This window comes from Hemiscyllium ocellatum, chromosome 35 (genome assembly GCF_020745735.1).
Source record: "Hemiscyllium ocellatum isolate sHemOce1 chromosome 35, sHemOce1.pat.X.cur, whole genome shotgun sequence".
NCBI classification, from domain to species: Eukaryota; Metazoa; Chordata; class Chondrichthyes; order Orectolobiformes; family Hemiscylliidae; genus Hemiscyllium; species Hemiscyllium ocellatum.
Window position 1 is genome coordinate 6,414,481 of NC_083435.1, and position 24,919 is coordinate 6,439,399.

At 48.5% G+C, this 24,919-nt stretch overlaps 1 protein-coding gene across 1 annotated transcript; it reads right to left on the bottom strand.

Annotated features, from left to right (window-relative positions):
• Positions 1–3,534: 3,534 nt before the first annotated feature.
• Positions 3,535–23,980, bottom strand: LOC132832453 (zinc-binding protein A33-like). The gene is made up of 6 exons (XM_060850472.1): positions 23,516–23,980; positions 18,831–18,926; positions 17,222–17,455; positions 14,743–14,765; positions 14,534–14,649; positions 3,535–4,160 (listed from the first exon to the last, which is right to left on the bottom strand). Exons 1-6 carry the CDS (start codon positions 23,888–23,890, stop codon positions 3,583–3,585), a joined length of 1,422 nt encoding a protein of 473 aa, XP_060706455.1. The 5' UTR covers positions 23,891–23,980; the 3' UTR covers positions 3,535–3,582.
• Between the last annotated feature and the right edge of the window lie 939 nt (positions 23,981–24,919).

Consider the following 24,919-nt stretch of genomic DNA (forward strand, 5'->3'; position numbering starts at 1 on the left):
CTTTATTTGTGACACACTTGAAACATACTCAGCAACATGTCACAGCAGGAAGGGGACATTGTACAGCACTCCCTCCCTGAGACAGTCTGACCCAACAGGGTACAGTGATCACAATGACTGTCTCTGTCCTGGGGGCTACACCAACCCCAAGGCTTCTTCTCTGGGGGACTCACTGTCATCTCCTCCAGATTAGAGAAGATCGCTGAGAGTCTCGCACTCCTCAGGGATACGATCGCCTACGTGCAGGACAGAGGGTTGGACGCCTGCCTGGTCAGCCCGGACCAGGAGAAAGCCTTTGACAGGATATCACACAGGTATATGAGAGATGTTCTCTCCAAAATGGGCTTTGGGGAGGGAATCTGCAATTGGATCAGACTGCTCTACACCAACATTGTCAGTGCGGTCTCAATCAATGGGTGGGAATCAGATAGCTTCCCAGTCAGATCTGGAGTCAGGCAGAGCTGCCCTCTCGCTCCTGCCTTGTTTGTGTGCTGCATAGAGCCATTTGCCGAGTCCATCAGGAAGGATGCGAGCCTGAGAGGGGTGACTATTCCTGGCAGCGGGGGCCTGCAGGTTAAGGCCTCCCTGTACATGGATGATGTCGCCGTTTTCTGCTCGGATGCACTGACCGTGCGCAGACTCATGTGCATTTGTGACCAGTTCGAATGGGCCTCAGGGGCCAAGGTAAACCGAGGCAAGAGCGAGGCCATGCTCTTCGGGAACTGTGTCGACCAATCCTCGATCCCCTTCACCGTCAGGACCGACCACCTGAAGGTGCTGGGTATTTGGTTCGGGGGGCTGGGGCGTGCGCCAAGTATTTGGAGGAGCGTATCAGTAAAGTGAGACAGAAACTGGGCAGATGGAAGCTGCGGTCGCTCTCCATCGCGGGAAAAAAACCTGGTCATCGGGTGTGAGGCACTGTCATCGCTAATATTCGTGGCACAGGTCTGGCCTATTCCCAGAACCTGTGCCACTGCAGTCACCGGGGCCATCTTCCAGTTGATATGGAGTTCAAAGATGGACCGGGTCCGAAGGGACTTGCTATACAAAGATCAGGGCAACAGGGGAAAAAATACACCCAATGCCACCCTCACCCTGATGGCCACCTTTGTGTGTGGCTGCATCAAGCTGTGCGTAGATCCCCGGTACGCAAACACCAAGTGTCACTACGTACTGAGGTTCTACCTGTCCCCGGTGTTGCGAAGGATGGGCCTGGCCTCGCTGCCGCGGAACGCTCCGAGTAGTTGGACTGTTCCGTGTCACCTGTCCTTCGTGGAGAAATTTTTGAAGAAAAACACCTTTGACCACAAATCCATCAGGAAGTGGTCAGCACGTAGCATCCTTGAGACCCTTCGGGAAAAGGAGAGGGTGGATCCTATCGAGCAGTTCCCTGAGCAGACTGTCAAAGCCATTTGGCAGAATGCCTCATCGCCAGAACTTTCCAACAAGCATCAAGACATGGCTTGGCTGGTGGTGAGAAGGGCTCTGCCTGTGAGATCCTTTATGCACACCCGGACTCTCAGCCGCACCGCACGCTGCCCTCGAAGTGGCTGCGGGGGGGGACGAGACTGTCACACCCCTCCTTCTGGAATGTGCCTATGCAGAGGGAGTCTGGAGAGGAATGCAGTGGTGTTTGTCGAGGTTCGTCCCGAGCAGCGCCGTGACGCGGGACTCCGTGCTCTACGGCCTGTTCCCCGGGACGCACACTGAGACGAACATCAACTGCGCCTGGAGGATCATCAATTCCGTGAAGGACCCTCTCTGGGTGGTCTGAAACCTGTTGATCTTCCAGCTGAAGAAGTTGACCCCAACTGAGTGTTGCAGACTGGCACATTCCAAGGTCCAGGACTACGTGTTGAGGGACGCGCTGAAGCTTGGGGCAGCTGCCGCCAAGGCGCGGTGGGGAAAGACCACCGTGTAACATCTGCCTGCCGAAAGAAGATCAGGGGACCCATGCAGTCATTTGGGCTCTGCTGGCCCCTCAGCTCAATATATGGGCATATGAGTGAGAAATGCACAGACCTGTATATAATAATAATTCTGAGCTGTGTATGTAAATGTTGACATATGTATAGCATTACCTAATGTACAGTGTATCAAATTATTTTATGATTATTTTACGAATAAAGTATATTTTTGAAATAAAATAATTTCTCCTCCAGATTAGAGTTTAGATTCCAGACTCATTGGTGAAGGATAGAACTGGAACCAGTAGTTCCACAATTGTATAACAATTTATTTGCAAAATTACACACACACACACACACACACACACACACACACACACACACACACACACACACACACTTCCTGACCCAAACGTTCCAGTTTCAGTTTGGGTCTATTTAAACCCTTTGTGAAGAACCCAAAAACAATGAATCCTCGATTTAAAAAGGACAGGACTGACCCACTGTGACCAAAAGAAAGAGGACTGTAAAGGAAATTTAAATCTCAGTAAAAAGGCATTTCCAGGCTAAATAATAGTCCAGTGCCCCCCTGTGCCCACCAGCCACTGAGGGCCTGAAGTGTATCCGTGGACACCATGTGCCTGATCTCCAGGGACACCCGGGCACTGACCCAGCTGAGGAAGAGGGTCAGACAGTCAGGACAAACACCCACCTTGACTGCCCACTGCCTGGACCCTGTTGAGGGTCACTTTGGCCAGGCCCAGGACCAGGCCCATGAGGAGGTCTCCCGATCTGCCTGGTCCCCTCTGCACCCAGTGGTCAAAGGTCAGGAACACGGAGCTGAAGTGGATCCAGAAATGGAGCAGCAGCCCCTTCACATCATGGAAGAGGAGGAGCAAACCAGGAAAGTCCCTCTGCACCAAGAATGGGGGCCTCCCCTCACCCAGTGACCCAGTGTATGGGATCTTCCCATTCCCCCACCCAGTGACCCAGTGTATGGGATCTTCCCCGCACCCCCCAGTGACCCAGTGTGTGGGATCTTCCCCCTCCCCCCACCCAGTGACCCAGTGTATGGGATCTTCCCCTCCCCCACCCAGTGACCCAGTGTGTGGGATCTTCCCCCTCCCCCCACCCAGTGACCCAGTGTGTGGGATCTTCCCATTCCCCCACCCAGTACCCCAGTGTTTGGGATCTTCCCATTCCCCCCCAGTGACCCAGTGTGTTGGATCTTCCCATTCCCTCGCCCAGTGACCCAGTGTGTGGGATCTTCCCCCTCCCCCCACCCAGTGACCCAGTGTGTGGGATCTTCCCCCTCCCCCCACCCAGTGACCCAGTGTGTGGGATCTTCCCCCTCCCCCCACCCAGTGTCCCAGTGTGTGGGATCTTCCCATTCCCCACCCAGGACCACAGTATGTGGGATCTTCCCATTCCCTCACCCAGTGACCCCGTGTTTGGGATCTTCCCCCTCCCCCACCCAGTAACCCAATGTGTGGGATCTTCCCATTCCCCACCCAGTGACCCAGGGTGTGGGATCTTCCCCCTCCCCCACCCAGTGACCCAGGGTGTGGGATCTTCCCCTCCCCCACCCAGTGATCCGGTGTGTGGGATCTTCCCCCTCCCCCCACCCAGTGACCCAGTGTATGGGATCTTCCCCTCCCCCCCACGGAGAGGCTCTTTATTTGGATGAAGCGATGAATCCCTCATCCTCCTGGATTGTTACTCTCCGGGGACAGATTTTCAGAGGTTCTGTGTTTTTATCCCCATCAATGAGATACGGACTGAAGAAAGGATAGAGTTTCTCAGTGAATGTCCCAGTGAAAGTGTAGATATGGCTCTTGTTCTCTGAGTTATAAAAGGACATCTTCCCTCCCTCATAATCCAGACAGACTCGGACCTTCCTCGGACTCACACTCAGCTTTAAGCATTTCCATGGTTTCTCACCAGCCCAGTATTTATTCCCCTCTCTCAGCGCCAATGCCCAGTATCCATTACCTGGATTCAGGTTGATTTGCCCCTTCCTGTGGATGGACTCCTTGGCCACACCCACATCCCACTCAGTCTTATTCCCCACCTCCACCTCCCAGGAATGTTTCCCTGATGTGAATCCCTCTGATCCCAGGACACAGACACAGTAACCAAATCTCTCCGGATTGTCGGGAAGCTGCTGCCGATTCCCGGTGTGTCTCACGGTGCTCAGGTCCTCAGACAGGAGAAGGGCAGGATGGGCTGTATTAGGGTCCAAGGTGACTGGAGCTGGGAACAGAGGGACACCAATAAAATGTTAGTCACACTCACTGTAACTCTCACAGCCGCTTAGTGACTGGGAACATCAGCAACGATCCAGGATTAGAAATTCATCCCCAGGGAAGGGGTTAAACAGCACTCGGGATAGACCCTGCAATGAGGCTGAGGAAACCCCGTTACAGAGAGAGGGTGGGACCGAGAGAGAGAGAGAAAGACAGTGTGTCACAGAGAGAGAGAGAGGGGGAGAGAAAGGGAGAGGCAGTGTGTGACAGAGAGAGAGAGAGAGAGACACTGTGTGTGACAGAGAGAAAGAGGGAGAGAGGATGTGTGTGACAGAGAGAGGGGAACTATGGGCTAAATACGGAGAAGGAGAGAGACGGTGAATTTGACAGAGAGATGCCGAGTGTGACAGAAACAGAGATGGAAAGAGATGGTATCTCTGACAGGGAGAGAGAGAGACGGTGAGTGTGACACAGAGAGAGAGAGAGTCACAGTCAGTGTGGCAGAGAGAGACACACAGTGTATGGTTTCAGGGAGAGAGAGATGGTGTGTGTATCACAGAGAGAGAGAATGTTGTGTGTGATGTAGACAGAGACAGTGAGTGTGATAGAGAGTGAGATGGCGAGAGTATCAGAGAGAGAAAGAGATGGTTTGTGTGACAGAGGGAGAGGCAGAGTGTTTGTGACAGACACACAGAGAGGCAGAGAGTGTGACAGAGAGAGAGAGAGAGAGATGGTGAGTGATAGAATGAGCAGGACTTTTCCACTTAATGGTAAGGTTCTGGGGAGTGTTGCTGAACACAGAGACCTTGGAGTGCAGGTTCATAGCTCCTTGAAAGTAGAGTTGCAGGTAGATAGGATAGTGAAGAAGGTATTTGGTATGCTTTCCTTTATCAGAGCACTGAGTATCAGAGTTGGGAGGTCATATTGCGGCTGTTCAGGACATTGGTTAGACCACTTTTAGAATATTATGTACAATTCTGGTCTCACTCCTATCGGAAGGATGTTGTGAAACTTGAATGGATGCAGAAAAGGTTTACAAGGATGTTGCCAGGTTGGAGGATTTGAGCTATAGGGAGAGGCTGAGTAGGCTGGGGCTATTATCCCTGGAGCATCGGAGGCTGAGGGGTGACTTTATACAGGTTTATTAAATCATGAGGGGCATGGATAGGGTTAAAGAGACAAAGTCTTTTCCCTGGGGTGGGGAACCTGAGGGGCAACCTTTTCATGCAGAAGGTGATGCATGTATGGAATGAGCTGCCAGAGGAAGTGGTGGAGGCTGGTACAATTACAACATTGAAAAGGCATATGGATGGGTATATGGTTAGGAAGGTTTTCAAGGGATATGGGCCAAGTGCTGGCAAATGGGACTAGATTAGGTGAGGATAACTGCTCGGCATGGATGAGTTGGGCCGAAGGGTCTGTTTCTGTGCTGTACCTCTCTATGATTCTGTGAGTGAGCGAGAGAGAGAGAGAGAGAGAGACAGAGAGAGAGAGATGGTCCATTTGACAGAGAGAAAGGAAGAGAGAGACGGTGTCTGTGACAGAGTGAGAGACAGTGACTGCGATAGAGTGGGAGTGAGAAAGAGAGACAGAGACAGAGCGAGAGAGTGTGTGTCACAGAGAGAGTGAGTGTGAGAGAGAGAGAGATGTATGTGTGATAGAGAGAGAGAGAGAGAGAGAGAGAGATGTATACGTGTGACAGAGATAGACAGTGAATGACGAAGTGACAGCGAGTGAGACAGTGATTGCGAGAAAAAGACGTGGTGTGTATGACAAAGAGACAGACGGAGAGAGAGAGAGAGAGACAGAGAGAGACAGAGAGAGAGAGAGAATGATTGCGACAGAGGGACAGAGATACAGGGAGAGAGAGTGAGAGAGGATGAGTGTGTGACAGAGCGAGAGTCACAGAGAGAGGGAGAGTAATGGTGAGTGTGACAGAGTCTCACAAAGTTGGTGTGTAAAAATAGTAAAATTGTAAATGAATTGAAAAGCAGAGTGTGGTCCCTTTCGGAGGAAAAGTGCTCTTTAAGCTTGGAGTTCAGCAGAGAAGGAGGTCTGTGTGCAGCTGTGGGAGACAGACTGTTCTAAAATGGAAACATGTTCCTGTTGGCTTTGTTCATGGGCACCTGAGGTTTGCTGCTGTTTTGACGACAAGTCGAATTTGACCAATTAATTTAAACCAAACACTCTGCCATTCAAAACCCACTGAATTTAAAAACTGATGGTGTTTACAGCCTGAAACCAATCACGTTGTGAGAATTTGGTGCATCATCAGGAATATTGAAGGCAGGGTTTTTTTGAAAATTGAGAGAAGCCAAATGTCATAGAGAGACAAAGCTGACTTTGACACAATATGATGAAGCTCTCTAACAAGGACCCATCAAATGCACCATTTCCAGCTCCAAATCCTCACAGAAGAATCATCAAAAGAAAGGTGTTTGTGATGTGAGATCAGCAGAAGGAAGATTGGAGACAGCGGAGAAGACATAGATTGTGTCATGTTGAGAGACTAAGTTTAATTTATTGCTCTTATAAATTGGATTTATATGTGGGAACTGTGTTAATGAAACATTCATTCCAGTAGAATTTAATTGAATTAAGGAACAGTGAGTAATTCTGTTCATTTGTTCATTGCTGATGTTAGATCAATACATTGTCAGTGTATATGACAGAGAGAGAGATGGTGCATGGACAGAGAGAGAGCGAGAGAGAGAAAGTGACAGTGCGTGTGTAAATAGAGAGGATGTGTGTGACATAGAGAAAGAGAAAGAGATTGTGACAGACAGAGAGATGGTGCATGTGACAGAGACAGAAAGAGAGAGAAACATTGTGTTTTTAACATAAAGACAGATATAGACAGATGGCGTGTGTAACTGAGAGAGAGAGAGATGGTGTGTGTGACAGAGAGAGATATGGTCTGTGTGACTGAGAGACAGAGACAGAGGGTCACAGCAAGTGTGACAGAGAGAGAGGGGTTGTGTATGACAGAGAGAAAGAGAGAGAGAGAGAGAGGATGTGTGTTGAAACAGGGTGAGTGAGAAGGTTTGTGTAACTGAGAGAGAGAAGGAAAGAGAGACGGTGTATCTGACAGAGACAATGAGAAAGAGAGAGAATGAGACATTGTGTGTGACACAGAGATAGAGAGAGAGGGTGGTGGCAAGTGTGACAGAGGGAGGTTGTGTATGACAGAGAGAAAGAGTGGGGCAGTGTGTGTGAAAGAGGGTAAAAAAGAGAAAGAGACGGTTTGTATGACAATGGGATGGACAGTGCATATGACAAAGAGAGAGAGAGAGAGAAACGGTGTGTGTGACAGAGGCAGAAATAGAGAGTGATGGTGGACATGACAGAGACAGAGATAGTGTGTGTGACAGAGAGATAGAGAAAGAGAAAGAGAGAGATGGTGTGTGTTACAGAGAAACATAGACAGAGGGTCACAGCAAGTGTGACACAGAGAGAGAGGTTGTGTGTGACAGAGAGAGGGAGAGAGGACACGTGTTGAAAGAGGGTGAGAGAGAAGGTTTGTGTGACAGAGAGAGAGAAAGCAAGAGAGACGGTGTGTCTGACAGAAATGATGAGAGAGAGAGAGAAAGTGTGTGTGACACAGAGATAGAGAGAGAGAGGGCAATGGCATGTGTGACAGAGAGAGGTTATGTATGACAGAGAGAAAGAGAGAGAACAAGATGGTGTGCATAACAGAGACAGTGACAGTGTGTGTGACAGAGAGGAAGTGAGAGAGAGATAGTGCATGTGACAGGGAGAGAGAGAGAGAGAGAAAGAGATGGTGTGTGTGAAAGAGAGAATTAGAGAGTCAGAGATGGCAAGTATGATGAAAAGAGAGAGGTTATGTGTAACAGAGAGAGAGTGATACGGTGTGTGTGACAGAGGGTGAGAGAGTGAGGCGGTGAGTGTGACAGAGGGTGAGAGAGTGAGGCGCTGTGTGTGACAGAGGGTGAGAGAGTGAGGCGGTGTGTGTGACAGAGGGTGAGAGAGTGAGGCGGTGTGTGTGACAGAGGGTGAGAGAGTGAGGCGGTGTGTGACAGAGGGTGAGAGAGTGAGGCGGTGTGTGTGACAGAGGGTGAGAGAGTGAGGCGGTGTGTGTGACAGAGGGTGAGGCGGTGTGTGTGACAGAGGGTGAGGGAGTGAGGCGGTGTGTGACAGTGGGTGAGAGAGTGAGGTGGTGAGTGTGACGGAGGGTGACAGAGTGAGGCAGTGTGTGAGACAGAGGGTGAGAGAGTGAGGTGTGTGTGACGGAAAGTGAGCGAGTGAAGCAATGAGTGTGACAGAGGGTGAGAGTGTGAGGCGGTGTGTGTAACGGGGATGATAGTGAGGCGGTGTGAGTGACAGAGGGTAAGAGAGAGAGGCAGTGTGTGAGCAACAGAAGGTGAGAGAATGAGGCACTGTGTGTGTGACAGAGGGGAGTGAGTGAGGCGGTGTGTGTGACAGAGGGTGGAGAGTGAGACGGTGTGTGTGAGATGGAGGGTGAGAGAGTGAGGCAGTGTGTGGGACAGAGGGTGAGAGAGTGAGGTGGTGAGTGTGAGATGGAGGGTGAGAGAGTGAGATGTAGTGTGTGACAGAGGGTGAGAGTGAGGTGGTGTGTGTGACAGGGTGAGAGAGTGAGGCGGTGAGTGTGACGGAGGGTGAGAGAGTGAGGTGGTGAGTGTGACAGAGGGTGAGAGAGTGTGGCGCTGTGTGTGACAGAGGGTGAGAGAGTGAGAAGGTGTGTGTGAGATGGAGGGTGAGAGAGTGAGGCGGTGTGTGTGACAGAGGGTGAGAGGGTGAGGCGGTGAGTGTGACAGAGGGTGAGAGAGTGAGGTGCTGTGTGTGACAGAGGTTGAGAGAGTGTGGCGCTGTGTGTGACGGAGGGTGAGAGTGTGAGGTGGTGAGTGTGACAGAGGGTGAAAGAGTGAGGTGGTGAGTGTGACGGAGGGTGAGAGAGTGTGGCGCTGTGTGTGACAGAGGGTGAGAGAGTGTGGCGGTGTGTGTGAGATGGACGGTGAGAGAGTGAGGCAGTGTGTGTGACAGAGGGTGAGAGAGTGAGGCGGTGAGTGTGACAGAGGGTGAGAGAGTGAGGCGCTGTGTGTGACAGAGGGTGAGAGAGTGAGGCGGTGTGTGAGACAGAGAGTAAGAGAGTGAAGTGGTGAGTGTGATGGAGGGTGAGAGAGTGAGGTGGTGAGTGTGACAGAGGGTGAGAGAGTGAGATGGAGTGTGTGACAGAGGGTGAGAGTGAGGTGGTGTGTGTGACAGAGGGTGAGAGTGAGGTGGTGTGAGTGACAGAGCGTGAGAGAGTGAGGCGGTGTGTGTGACAGAGGGTGAGAGAGTGAGGCGGTGTGTGTGACAGAGGGTAAGAGAGTGAAGTGGTGAGTGTGATGGAGGGTGAGAGAGTGAGGCGGTGAGTGTGACTGAGGGTGAGAGAGTGTGGCAGTGTGTGAGACAAAGGGTGAGAGAGTGAGATGGAGTGTGTGACAGAGGGTGAGAGTGAGGTGGTGTGTGTGACAGAGGGTGAGAGAGTGAGACGGTGTGTATGACAGAGGGTGAGAGAGTGAGACGGTGTGTGTGAGATGGAGGGTGACAGAGTGGGGCAGTGTGTGTGACAGAGGGTGAGACAGTGAGGCGGTGTGTGTGACAGAGGGTGAGAGAGTGAGGCAGTGTGTGAGAGAGGGTGAGAGAGTGAGGTGTGTGTGACAGAGGATAAGAGAGTAAGGTGTGTATGTGACGGAGAGTAAGCGAGTGAAGCAATGAGTGTGACAGAGGGTGAGAGTGTGCGGTGGTGTGTGGGGACAGTGGGTGAGAGAGTGAGGTGGTGTGTGTAACAGGGGGTGATAGTGAGGCGGTGTGAGTGACAGAGGGTAAGAGAGAGAGGCAATGTGTGAGCAACAGAGGGTGAGAGAATGAGGCGGTGTGTGTGTGACAGAGGGTGAGAGAGTGAGGTGGTGTGTGTGACACGAGGGTGAGAGAGTGAGGCGGTGTGAGTGACAGACAGAGAGTGAGGCGGTGTGTGACAGAGGGTGAGACAGTGAGGTGATTAGTGTGACAGAAGGTGAGAGAGTGAGGCGGTGGGTGTGAGATGGAGGGTGAGAGAGTGAGGCAGTATGTGTGACAGAGGGCGAGAGAGTGAGGCGGTGTGAGTGACAGACAGAGAGTGAGGCGGTGTGTGACAGAGGGTGAGAGAGTGAGGTGGTGTGTGTGACAGAGGGTGAGAGAGTGAGATGGTGTGTGTGAGATGGAGGGTGAGACAGTGAGGTGATTAGTGTGACAGAGGGTGAGAGAGTGAGGCGGTGAGTGTGACAGAGGGTGAGAGAGTGAGGTGGTTTGTGTGACAGAGGGTGAGAGTGAGGTGGTGTGTGTGACAGAGGGTGAGAGTGAGGTGGTTTGTGTGACAGAGGGTGAGAGTGAGGTGGTGTGAGTGACAGAGGGCGAAAAAGCGAAAGAGACAGTTTATGTGACAGAGAGAGGGATAGTGTATGTGACAGAGAGAGAGAGCAGAACAAGATGGTGTGCATAACAGAGACAGTGAAGGTGTGTGTGACAGAGAGAAAGAGAGAGAGTGGTAGTGCATGAGACAGGGAGGGAGAGAGATGGTGTGTGTGACAGAGAAAAATAGATAGAGTCAGAGATGGCAAGTATGACGAAAAGAGAGATGTTATGTGTAACAGAGTGAGAGTGAGGTGGTGTGTGTGACAGAGGGTGAGAGAGTGAGGTGGTTTGTGTGACAGAGGGTGAGAGAGTGAGGTGGTGTGTGTGACAGAGGCTGAAAGAGTGAGGCGGTGTGTGAGTGACAGAGGGTGAGAGAGTGAGGTGGTGTGTGTGACAGAGGGTGAGAGAGTGAGGTGGTGTGTGTGACAGAGGCTGAAAGAGTGAGGCGGTGTGTGAGTGACAGAGGGTGAGAGAGTGAGGTGGTGTGTGTGACAGTGGCTGAGAGAGTGAGGTGGTGTGTGTGACAGAGGCTGAAAGAGTGAGGCGGTGTGTGAGTGACAGAGGGTGAGAGAGTGAGGTGGTGTGTGTGACAGAGGGTGAGAGAGTGAGGTGGTGTGTGTGACAGTGGCTGAGAGAGTGAGGTGGTGTGTGTGACAGTATCTGAGAGAGTGAGGTGGTGTATGTGACAGAGGCTGAGAGAGTGAGGCGGTGTGTGAGTGACAGAGGTGAGAGAGTGAGGCGGTGTGTGTGAAAGAGGGTGAGAGAGTGAGGCGCTGTGTGTGACAGAGGGTGAGAGAGTGAGGTAGTGTGTGTGACAGGGTGATAGAGTGAGGCAGTGTGTGTGACAGAGGGTGAGAGAGTGAGGTGGTGTGTGTGACAGAGGGTGAGAGTGAGGTGGTGTGAGTGACAGAGCGTGAGAGAGTAAGGCGGTGTGTGTGACAGAGGGTGAGAGAGTGAGGCGGTGTGTGTGACAAAGGGTAAGAGAGTGAAGTGGTGAGTGTGACAGAGGGTGAGAGAGTGAGGTGGTGAGTGTGACAGAGGGTGAGAGAGTGAGGCAGTGTGTGTGAGAGAGGGTGAGAGAGTGAGGCGGTGTGTGAGACAGAGGGTGAGAGAGTGAGATGGAGTGTGTGACAGAGGGTGAGAGTGAGGTGGTGTGTGTGACAGGGTGAGAGAGTGAGGCGGTGAGTGTGACGGAGAGTGAGAGAGTGAGGCAGTGTGTGTGACAGAGGGTGAGAGAGTGAGATGGAGTGTGTGACAGAGGGTGAGAGTGAGGTGGTGTGTGTGAAAGGGTGAGAGAGTGAGGCGGTGTGTGACAGGCGGTGAGAGAGTGAGACGGTGTGTATGACAGAAGGTGAGAGAGTGAGACGGTGTGTGTGAGATGGAGGGTGACAGAGTGAGGCAGTGTGTGTGACAGAGGATGAGAGAGTGAGGTGGTGTGTGTGAGATGGAGGGTGAGTGAGTGAGGCAGTGTGCGTGACAGAGGGTGAGAGAGTGAGGCAGTGCGTGTGAGAGAGTGAGGTGTGTGTGACGGAGGATAAGAGAGTAAGGTGTGTGTGTGACGGAGAGTAAGCGAGTGAAGCAATTAGTGTGACAGAGGGTGAGAGTGTGCAGCGGTGTGTGGGGACAGTGGGTGAGAGAGTGAGGTGGTGTGTGTAACAGGGGGTGATAGTGAGGTGGTGTGAGTGACAGAGGGTAAGAGAGAGAGGCAATGTGTGAGCAACAGAGGGTGAGAGAATGAGGCGGTGTGTGTGTGTGACAGAGGGTGAGAGAGTGAGGCGGTGAGTGTGACAGAGGGTGTGAGAGAGAGGTGGTGCGTGTGACGGAGGGTGAGAGTGAGGCAGTGTGTGTGACAGAGGGTGAGAGAGTGAGGTGGTTTGTGTGACAGGGTGAGAGTGTGAGGCGGTGTGTGTGATAGAAGGTGAGAGAGTCAGGTGGTGTGAGTGACAGAGGGTGAGAGTGAGGTGGTGTGTGTGACAGTGGCTGAGAGAGTGAGGTGGTGTGTGTGTGACAGAGGGTGAGAGAGTGAGATGGTGTGTGTGTGACAGAGGGTGAGAGAGTGAGATGGTGTGTGTAACCAAGGCAGGACAGACACTGTATGTGGCAGCGAAAGAGGAGAGAATTTGAGTGTGATCGAGACAGAAATAGAGAGAGAGAGAGTAAGAGACAGTGTTGTGACAGAGAGATAAAGGGATGGTGTGTAACGAAGAGAGAGAAAGAGAAAGAGGGAGGTGGCAACTATGACAGCGAGAGTGAAGTTTTGAATGACAGGGAGAGAGAGAGTGGGTCATTATGTGTGACAGAGGGTGAGAGACAGTTTCTCCATGAAGAGAGAGGTACAGTGGATGTGACAGACCGTGAGTGTGACAGCGACAAAGAGAGATTGGTGCATGTGAAAGAGTGTGACAGTAAGTGAAGGAGGGAGATAGCAAGTGTGACAGAGGGAGAGAGAGGGGTGATGTTTTTGACAGAGAGAGAGAGAGAGAGAGAGAAAGAGACGGTGTGTATGACAAAGAGAGTGAGAGGAAACATTTGACAGAGCAAGAGATAGAGAGATGTTGAGTGTGGCAGAGAGAGGGAAAGGGAGACACAGGGAGGGAGATAGTGAGTGTGATAGAGAGAGAGAGAGACAAAGAGAGAGGGTGTCTGTGATATAAACAGAGCTTAAGGAGTGTGTCAGAGTGAGAGTGAGAGAGAGACAGAGACACGGCAAGTCTGACAGAGAGGGAAAGAGAGAGAGAGTGTATGATGGAGAGAGAGAGAGATGGTTTATGAGAGAGGGACAGTGAGTGTGACAGAGAGAGATAGAGTGTGTGAGACAGTGTGTGATAGCGAGAGAGAGAGAGAGATGGATGTGTGTGAAAGGGAGAGACAGTTAGTATGAGAGAGAGAGAGAGAGAGATGGCAAGTGTGATGATAGAGAGAGAGATAAGTGGTGTGTCTGACAGAGGGGCAGAGTGAGAGAGAGAGAGAGAGAGAGAGAGACTGTTTGCATGATAGAGTGAGAGAGAGAGAAAGAGATGGTTTATGTGACAGAGAGCTGGAGGGGGAGAGGGATGATATGTTTGACAGTGGGAGATGCAATGAGTGCGACAGAGTGAGAGAGAGAGAGAGAGAGAGATAGTGACTGCAACAGAGTGAGAGAGAGAGAGGAAGACAGTGAGTGTGAGACACAGAGAAAAAGATGGTATGTATCACAGAGAGAGATGGTATGTGTGATAGAGAGATGGTGAGTGTAACAGAGAGAGAGAGAGAGAGAGAGAGACAGTGTGTATTACAGCGAAAGAGAGAGACTGACAGTGCATGTGACAGGGAGAGACAGTGCTTATCATAGAGAGATCGAGAGAGACAGACAGACAGACATGGTCAGAAGGTCACACAATACCAGGTTATTGTCCAACAGGTTTATTTTGAATCCGAAGCTTTCGGAGTGCTGCCCCTTGACGAGGTGCAGACTGAGACGGTGTGTGTGACAGAGAGAGGGACTTGCAGCCTGGCCCAGCTCTGGGAGCTGTCCACCCCAACAAGGCCTTTTATCTGGAAGCTGCAGCCACTGACATCAGTTTAAGGGAAGTCCTTCTGTTGGAAACAAACAGTCACTTGTGACCATTAGCCTCTGACCATCGCAATCCAGTCTGACTGCTGTTAGACAGAATAATCAAAGAAGGAACAGGATCTTATGCTGGAGTTTTGTGGAAGATGGATAAAGATAAACAGAATGTTGGGTCAATGATCCACAAAGGGAGGTTGAAGAAGCAATGTCCCTTCGCAGTACTAGGAGTGTCCAGCAGGTGGAGCGGGTCACTGTGACTCTGTGATCAGTCAATTCTGTATTTTCATAGAAAACTGACTGAAGTGAAATCTCACCAGTTACCAAGACAATTAAACATTTATTGTGAATACACAGCTCCCTTCTACTCATAAATATGAGAGTTGTTGAAGAGCTGGTGTCAGGAAGCTCACACCCACCTGTATTAATCACCGTCAGCATCTTTTTCCACACTCTGTACTGCAGGGAGCCGATGTACTTGCCCACATTTATTAAAGGGTAAACCTTCTGTGGCTCTGGGAGAGTTTGCTTCACTCTGAAACAGGAGATAAAGGTCAGTGTTGGGTCATTCCAGGGTGGGAGAGGGATATGTTAGAAATAAAAATCAAATCGAGGATGTAAGCTTTACCTTTTCTTTGTATCCGGAAATTTCTGTGGAACAAAAACATTTTTACAGTTAGTGTTTCGAGAACATTTTATGACAAAAAGTAAAGTTCCAGACTGGATTCCCCAAAACATGAACATTTTAAGTTCAGGAAGTTATTAGGCAGTGTCTTCCTGTCCTCACTGGACTGAGTTCCTCCACAATATTACAAATTACTGGATCTTACTGCACAGAACAACTCACAGAGATCCAACCCAATTGGAATATCTTCATGGATGTTAAATTGCTGGGATTAGTTTATTGGTTACAGAGTCACTTTAATGTTTACTTCCCTGTTATAATGTGTATGTGTACTGAAGACAAATGTTTCTGGGAATCCACACCAGGGTTGTCCAATAGAATTCACTGACCCTCCTGGAAAGAGGGTGAAGCTGCAATTTTAGTTTTATGTTCAGTACCAGGACTCATCAACTAGTCTCCGAATCTTTGTCTGCAGTCAGGCCACTCTGTGTAACCTGAAACCCTGAACCATACAGACTGAATTATAATGTCACGGACATTCACTGTGAGTCACTCTGAGCTCAATGACCAACCAGCTGAATGGCAACTCCATTGTCAGAGGGACCAGGTTTCAGCTGAGCTGTTAAACTGAGGTTCCACACTCTCTCCCCATTGAATAGTGTCACTACATACTGAGGTTCTACCTGTCCCCGGTGTTGGGAAGGATGGGCCTGGCCTCACTGCTGTGGAATGCTCCAAGTAGTTGGACTGTTCCCCATCACTGTCCGTCATGGAGACATTTACAAAGAGAAACAGCTTTCACCACAATCCATCAGGAAGTGGTCAGTACATAACATCCTTGATACCCTGAGGGAAAAGGAGAGGCTGGATCCTGTCGTGGTGAGAGAGGGCACCTGTGAGATCCTTCATGTATACCCAGTCGGTCTGTGTCACCACATGCTGCCCTCGAAGTGGCTGCAGGGAGGAGAGACTGTCACACATCTCCTTCTGGAAAGGGCCTTTGTAAAGGAAGGCTGGAGGAAGATGCAGTGGTTTGTGTCGAGGTCCATCCAGAGCAGCTCCATGATGCGGGACTCTGTGCTCTATGGTCTGTTCCCCGAGGGACACACCGAGACAAACAGTGACTGTGCCTGGAGGACCATCAACTCAGTGAAAGATGCTCTTTGGTCCTCCCAAAACTTGTTGGTCTTCCAAACAGAGAGTTGACCTTGACCGACTGTTGCAGACTGGGACATTCCAAGGCCCAGGACTACGTGCTGAGGGACACATTAAACCTTGGGGCAGCTGCCGCCCAGGCACAGTGGGGAAAGACCACTGTCTGAGGGCTTTCTATTGAAGTGAATCCGTTCAGTTATCAGTCCTTCCTGGTGCCTCAAATGGATGTAAATCTAGTCTTGGACAAGTCACAACTGCCTTTGGTTTGTTTGGTGGATAGAGTCAAGCTCCAATGTTTGTTGTTTCTCCATATGTGACTGGACAGAACCAATCTGCTTTACTGCCTGTGTATATAAAGGTAGCTTTATGAATAAAGTATATTTTTGAAATTAAAATAACAATGAACTGAGTAGATCCCAAGAGGAACACTGGGGTTCTCCCTGTGTCCTGGTCAACATTTATCCCTCAGCCCACACTGGCACCGCAGACGGTGGTGTTGCCATAGTCTTTACCAGACCATAGGGCTGCTCCCTCATTGGGGAGAAATGACTGGTGGTGATTACCCTGCGGGTCATCATACCTCAGACAAGGGGAGAGGTTGGGAAGGAGGATCCTTCATGGTAACCTCAGACAGTGATGGGAATTGAACCCTTGCTGTTGGTATCACACTGCTTCACAAACCGCCCCCTTCAGCATTTCAATACACAACAGAGAATTACCTACATTAAGTTCTCAGGGGCTCACTGAACACAGTGGAAATTACAGAAAATCATATTGATTCTGATATAAATGGTTGTCATGTGGGGACACACCCCTCCCATTGTCTGAACATTTCACTATTTAACTGCTGAGAGAAAGCTCGATCTGTCTGTGTATCTGAGCCTGTGGAGAGTTCTCTCTCCTGGACAGAACCATTCCTGTTCCAGCCAGGGACACTGTAAACATGTTACAGCCTGGCTGGTCCCTGCACTGTAGGTCCCAGAGTCTGATCAGCAGCTGGACTGGAAATGTACCCTCAGGGGAGAATGGTCTGACCGTCCTGAGGGTTTCTCACTCCTTATGAAACTGATTTTCCTCATGGTTTCAGCCCATTACAATGTTCCCCTGTAATATTTCCCTGGAGTGGACACACTCCAGATTGTGTCATTTCCATGTTAAAGACAGCAGTTCGTGCTCTTGGGTGTGAGACAGAGAAAACCCAATGTCCCAGGTCACTGGTGTGCTGTTACTCAGTGAGGTTTATACTCTACATTTTAAGGATAGAATCTGCAATTCATCAAGACAATCTCAAAGAAAAGAGGCAAAGGAAAGAAAAATAAATAGTTACTGTTAAAAATGTGATGCTGTCCTGTTCCCTCAGCTCTTGTTCAATATCCTGAACAGTGACTGAAAGGGATGAGATTTCCTCTGTTATCTTTGCAATCCTCTCCTTCATCTCCTGACTGTGTTCCTCTTTTTCCAGTTTCAGATCTTCCAACACAATCCTCTCTTCCTCACGGAGAAACTGATGAAGTTTTTCAAATTCAGTTTTAATTTGTTTCTCTGTTTTTACGCCTTGGTCCTTTGGGAAATAATAATCAGATTGAACAAAAACAAATGAAGAGTTTTAAAATGTTGTTCAGCCTGAGCAGTCATAGAGTCATAAAGATGTACAGCACAGAAACAGACCCTTCAGTGAGACCCATCCATGCTGACCAGATATGCAAATTAATCTCATCCCGTTTGCCAGCACTTGGCCCACATCCCTCCAAACCCTTCTGATTCATCCACCCATCCCCATGTCATTTAAATGTTATTCTTGTACCAGCCTCCACCACTTCCTCTGGCAGTTCTTTCCATACATGCACCACCCTCTTCACAGGTCCCTTTAAAATCTTTCTCATCTCACCTTAAACCTATGGCCTGCAGTTTCAGCCTTCATGACCCTAGAGAAAAGACCTGGGCTATTCATCCAATCTCTGCCCCTCATGATTTTATAAACTTCTACAAGGTCATGCCTCAGCCTCCAATGCTCCAGGGAAAACAGCCCCAGCCTATTCAGCCTCTCCCTTTAACTCAATTCCTCCAACCCTGGCAGCACCTTGTAAATCTTTTCTGAAGCCTTTCTCATTTCACAGCATCTTTCCTGCAGCAGGGAGACCAGAAATGAATTCCAGCAGTATTCCAGAAATGGTATAACTAATGTTCTGTACAGTCGCAACATGACCTCCTAGCTCCTGTACCCAATGCACTGTTCATGTCTGACTCATATCAGTAAATTATTAAAACTTTCCCAATCTGATCAAATCCATGATGTGGAGAAACATCTTCTCTGGATCCACATTTTCAAATCCTATTAGAATTTTTAAAAATTCTAACAGATTAGCCTCAGTCTTCTCTTTTCCAAAGAAATGACTCACAACCTGTTCAATCATTCCTAAAAGTGCTAAATTCTGATAGAACATAGAACCATACAGCCAGTACAGACCCTTCGGCCCTCGATATTGCACCGACCTGTGAAACCAATCTGAAGCCCATCTAACCTATACTATTCCATTTTCATACATATGTGTATCCAATAATCATTTAAATGCCCTTAAAGTTGGCGAGTCTCCTACAGCTGTAGGCAGACCATTCCATGCCCCAACTATTCTCTGAGTAAAGGAACAATTTCTGATATCTGTCCTATATTTATCACCCCTCACTTTAAAGTTATGTCTTCTTGTGCTAGCCATCACCGTCTGAGGAAAAAGGCCTCACCGTCCTGCCTATCTAACCCTCTGATTATCTTACATGTCTCAATTAAGTCACCTCTCAACCTTCTTCTCTCTCATGAAAATATCCAGGTTAGTTCATGCAATATCTATTTGTAATATGGAGACTGGAATTCTGCACAGTGCAATTCTGAATGGTTACAATTCTGTACAAAATATAGAACAAAGTAAGATCATAAGTACCTGAATGTGGGACAATGTTTTCTCATAATCACTTTTGACAGTTTCACATTCCTTCTTCTTCTCCTGAATTGGCTTCAGGGAGGTTTCCAGTTCCTCCTGAACAAAACCATCAATTAATTAGCACATTTTCAGAAATACATCCCCCAAAAATGAAACATCATCAAATTGAAATTCATATTGGCACAGACTTGGGATGATTGGGGAAATGATTAAATCAAGTGTGAGAAAAACATTCAGTCAATGACTGACATTTGTCTGGAATTTGCGGCCTAGTTTGATTGTGGAGGCATGAGAGATGTTGTAACCTGCAAGACTATGGGTCAGGGCCTGGACGGTGGGATCAGTATGGGTGGCTAGTGTTTAAATTTGTATTTACACTGATTCAGAAATGATCAGCTGAATAGCCTCTTCCTGCCATTACTTTCTCTGGTTTTATCAAATGAAGGCCATAAAAGTACAAATGTTGCTTCATGGTGTTCGGTGTAACAAACAGAGCCAGAGAAGTGGCCAATGAAATTTACTCTGGAGAAGTGTAAGGTGATGCATTTGCAGAGAGTACACAATGACAGGTCAGATACTGAGAGGTGTAGAGGCACAGAAGGACTTTGAAGAATATGTCCACAGATTCCTGCAGGTAGCAACACAGCAAGGTAAGGCTATTAAAGAGACAGATGGAATCTTTATTTTATGGCCAGTGTATAAACTGTAAGAACAGGATGTGTACATTTAATTGTAGAAATTATTAATAAGGCCACAGCTACAACACTGAACCCCGTTCTGCTCATCACATTACAGGAAGGATGGGCCCACGCCACAGCAGTGTGTTCCCATGGTGAATTGTACACATAAGGAAAGATGAAATAAACCAGGCTGTTTCCTTCGGGAGGGGGTTGTACAAAATTAAGAGAGGCGCCGTGAGAAATTGGATAGGAAGAACATAACTTCCTAAGTAATGATTTCATTGATCGAGTTAGTGGAATTGCTAAAACACTTGAGGGGAACTGAGAAATCTTTTCACAGGGTTCACTGCCTGAAAGGGTGAGAGAGACAGAAACACTTGTCACAGTGTGACAATGCTGTCACTTTAAGAGTTATTTTGTCCTTTCTTTTGAAGAGAGGTTGTAAGGCAGAGATACAGAACTGGCTGCTGAAGACCTTGTGAGCTTGGGGTCATTGGGTTTTTTTTCACAGGCTGAATGGGTGTGGCCAGATCTCATATTTCTGGGTTTTGGTTTTTCCAGTAACATTTGATGATATTAGGGTCTCAAAAGAAGCTTCAGTCAATGTCTCTTTGCTGCTCCTCTCTCTGAATCTTCTCTTGATGTTTTTTCCTCATAAATTAGAGAACCGCATGAGAGAATCTGTGTCTGAATTTTCCTTTGTTCCAAGGGGTGTGTTTAGGGATGTTCTTGTATTAGAGCAGTTAATTAGTAATAGTTGCTGCATGGATTATTTGGTTAAGTTTTCCAACAGTTAAGTTATTCTAAATGACTCTTTCTTTGGTTGTATTTTAACGACAGTGTTTCAATAAGTTGTATTTTGCTGAATGTCAAGTAGTTTGATCAGTTGTATCAGATCTTTTACAAATTTAATTGCCTTTAAATTTTGAAAATGTTTGGGTCTGGGCTATATTCTTAAAATGTTTGGAGGGGTCTGGTCTGGTCCACAACAACATTTAAAACATTTTCCAAGGCTCCAGGACAGAAGCTGGAAAGTGGGATCAGGACTGATGGCTCTTTATCTGCCAGCACAGATACAATAGGCTGAGCAGACACATTGGAGCTGGAGTAGGCCATTCAGTCCCTCAGGCCATGCTGTGCCATTCTAGATCAGGGCTGATCATCTACATCAGTCCCTTTTCCTGCACTAACCCCATATCCCCTTGATCCCTTCACTCTCTAGAAATAGCTGGATCTCTGTCTTGAACATACTCAGTGACTGACCTGCCACAGGTCTCTGGGGTCAAGAATTCCCAAACTTCACCACCATCTGAATGGTCTCCCTCTGTGCTGTAAATGTTTGTGTTTCTATGGTTGTTGATGGTGTCTTCTGTCCCTGGTTCATGGGGTTTCTGAGGAATTTCATTCCCATATGTCCCTCGTCTGCCTGACACCAGGCTCCCTGCACTAACAACTCTACTCACAACTCGGTCCCAGCAGGAGACTCCCAGGAGGACAGCAAGACTCCAGCCTGGGAGTAGTCACTGTCACAGCAGACTTCTCCAGTGGGTTATGGAGCAGTAAAGGGAGGCAGCAGGTCCAGGGCTAATCGCCTGTCCAAGTGAGGCAGTCAGGCTGGCTAAAGGCACAGATGTGGCCTGAGACAGACAGGAGGGGGTTAATACAATAGGGGTGTGAAATGAAAAGGGCCAGACAATGGTGGGAAGGGGGAAAGGCAGGGACAGGGAAGAAAACTTAAAGGATGTGGTTGGAGAGGGTTGGAAGATGCAGAAAGGAGAGTGACAGTGATGGGGACATGGGGTGGGGGGGGGGGCGGCAAGGAAAGGTGAGAGTTACATGTTCAGAGTGCGGAACTGAATGTGACAATGAGGGTGTTGGTGAGTGTGAGGGAGTAGGGGAGTTGGACAAGGGGGAGTGTCAGGGTTAGGCTGGAGTAGGGAGCTGGATGGGTCTGGGCTCGGAGGTCAATGAAAATTCTGAAATAAGCACAGTGACCTGGGGGAGAGGAGCATAGCAGAGGGTGGGGAACAGAGGAAAGGATCAGATCATCAAGTATTGTTGGGGAAGTTAGAGGGGGAGGATTCATGTTGAAGGATTACAGTGAGAATTAAAGATTCACCATCTTCTCAGCACCTTCAAGATAATGTCCTTCACAGAGAACGCATTGGGGCGAAGGGGGAGAGACCTCAGCCTTGGAGGCTCAGTTAATGTACAGCTACAACATCGCAAACTGAATGTAAACTGGACATTGTCTAAGTAATAAGCTATAGACTGAAGGCTCATGTGAAGTGCTCACTAAACACCGCCATGGGATAGACTGTCAGAACCCTGAACTCCCAGCCAGGGCTCTCAATGCAGTGAGCTCCCTCTGAGGGGTAACTCCCATGCAGCAGCTTTGGGTGGATGGAGGGAGGGAGGAGGAGGCTTGGCAGTGCTTGCATGTGAAGCCATGCAGGAGCCTACACTGCCCCGGGACTCTGGATCAGGAGGAGATGGAGATGGATCCCTTATACATGTTACTCTTTCCCAGGTTACAGGGCTGGGTCACTGGGACAGTGAGAGTCAGAGTGAGCTACGTGCCACATACATGGAATGCACTGTCCTGGTCAAGGTTACAACCTCCTTTCACATGGCAGAGTGAGGAAGAGGAGAAGCAGTCATGGGGCGTACAGGATGGGCCGCTCCATGTTGAGGAGGGGGCAGGGCAGGCTCTCACTCACCATGTGAGCAGCCTGAGAATATCCCAAAGGTTAGGGTGCTGAGGTCAACTGTCCTGAGGAGACTGCACTGTCAGCCATGGAGACCAGCTTCCTCCTGCTTCCCCCATCCGTCTGTCTGATCTGGGACCAGGAAACTGTTCTCACCTGGTACATGGCACTTGGCCTATCTGCATATTGTGATCATGTCTGATATCTGAACTCTTGCTTCTTAATAAATGTCATAAATCTATCTTGGCAAGTTCTGAACCATTTGCTTTGGATAATTGGAGCCTCCTGAATGTTAAAACTTCCATGTACTTGTTTTAAAACCTCTCCCTGGCCTTGTCTTCCCCATTTCTCTGCAATCTCCTTCAGCCTCACAATCCTATTAGACACCTGCTCTCATCAACTTCTGAAAATCCCTGATTTTCATCGCTCCCTCATTGGTGGCTGTACCATTAGCAGTCTAGGCCTGAGCTTCTGGAAAGTTCTCCCAAAGTCTCTTCACCTTTCCCTCTCTCTCGCTCCCTCTCCCTCTCTCTCTCTCTCTCTCCCCCTCAGGAGGATAAACCTCTCCCTGTTTGACCAAGCTTCTGGCCATGGCCCTCATGTCACCTGATGTGGTTTGGTGTCTAAGTTCACTTCATAAACTTCCCTTCAAGGGCCCTTGCAAGTTTTATGACATCAAAAAACACCCATAAAATATAAGTTTTCATTGTTGTTCTAAAGTAAAAAAATTCATCTAATTACGAAGAATTACGAAAGCTGAATCTCTGAATGTTCCCTGTTCAGGATTCCATTCCCTGTTTTCATCACCTACTCTTATCTAACTCTGGCCTCTTGAACACCCCCATTTTAATCACTCCCCCATCGGTGTCTCCACCTTTTGCATTGCAGGCCCTGAGCCTCTGCAATGTTCTCTCTCAGCCTCTCACTCTCGTCCCCTCTCTTCTTTCTCTTTCAGGAAGATAAACTTCTCCCTCTTTTACCAAGCTTCTGACCATTGTTCTAACATCACCTGATGTGACTCAGGGTTTAATGTAATTTTAGAACAGACCCCTGAAAAGCATTAAGATCTTTTATGAGATTAAAAGCATTGGATACTTATAAGAATTTGTGCTCGCTGTAAACTGAAGATCAATCGAAAGTGAATCTTTGACCCTCTGTGGTTTAACGGAAGGAAAAAGATTCACAAAGTCGTTGAAAAATAATCATTGTGAGACACTCAAACCTGAATCTCTGAATGTTCCCTGGTCACGATTCCATTCTCTGTCCCTGTATTTTATTTTACTCAGTGTCTCCTCACCTTAAACTCTTCAGCAGCTTCTTCCACTGGCAGCACCTCGTGGTTTTGATGACCTTTTGAAATCTGACAAACAAGACAGATGAGCTGATTATCAGTTTTACAGAAAATCTTCAGTTTCTCCTTGTGTCGGCTGCATTCCTGCAGAATTTCACCACCTCCACCGCTTTTTACAAATGATTCCACAATGTTGCAGAGAGTGCGGTGGGATCTCAGGGTCCTGGAGGAAGTCTCCTTTCTACAGACAGGACAGCAGGCAGTGTCAGCTTTCTCCCAGTACTGGGTCACACAGGATCGACAGAAGCTGTGATCACAGTCAAGTAAGACAGGATCTTTATACAGATCATGGCAAACAGCACAGGAAAGATCAGCTTCCATCGTGAAGGATTAATCTCTGTGCTCTGTGCTCAAAGTAAAATGGTGATCAGTGTTCAGTGAAATACTTTCAGTTTCATTTCCTGATTCGAGCAGCAACATTATAAAACAGATTCCAGAAAAAGGCAGGACAAGGTAGGAAGCTAAACAGATCACAGATAAACAAGATTGGTTCATTAATTTTTAACCAGCGAATCAGTCTGCTTTGCTGGTCTGACTTTGTTTCTGGTCAGTAAAAATATCAACATGTTTTCATGTTATTCTTAAGGAGGACAAAGACAGAGCAGCTAATCTGGAGAGGAGGGCTTTATACTGTGTTCCCACAGGAGTCTGATTACAGCAGGAGTGTCATCGTGTCACAGAGTGAGGGTAACTGAAGGAAATTATTACAGTGTAAATAAGACAACAGTTTACTTTTACTATGGAGTGAAATATCAAAGGTTTGTGAAACAGAGATGATGGGTATTAACCTGCACAGTGTAGTGGACTGTTTGTAAACATTATGGGAGGAATCTGATTGGGGTCCAAATGACAGGGACTATGACAGGAAATCTGGGGAAATCATGTGAAAATCCAGTGAGCCTTTCTCCATGTCAGGAACAAGAAGTCACATTTTGAGTTCCTGACTTTGAATTGAGATTCTAGCTTGGGAAGGGTGAAATCTTCGGGTAAAAAATGAGGGCTGCAGATGCTGGAGATCACAGCTGAAAATGTGTTGCTGGTTAAAGCACAGCAGGCCAGGCAGCATCTCAGGAATAGGAAATTCGACGTTTCGGGCAAAAGCCCTTCATCAGGAATGAGGAGAGTCTGCCAAACAGGCTAAGATAAAAGGTAGGGAGGAGGGACTTGGGGGAGGGGCGATGGAGATGTGATAGGTGGAAGGAGGTCAAGGTGAGGGTGATAGGCTGGAGTGGGGTGGGGGCGGAGAGGTCAGGAAGAAGAGTGCAGGTTAGGAGGGCGGTGCTGAGTTGAGGGAACCGACTGAGACAAGGTGGGGGAAATGAGGAAACTGGAGAAATCTGAGTTCATTCC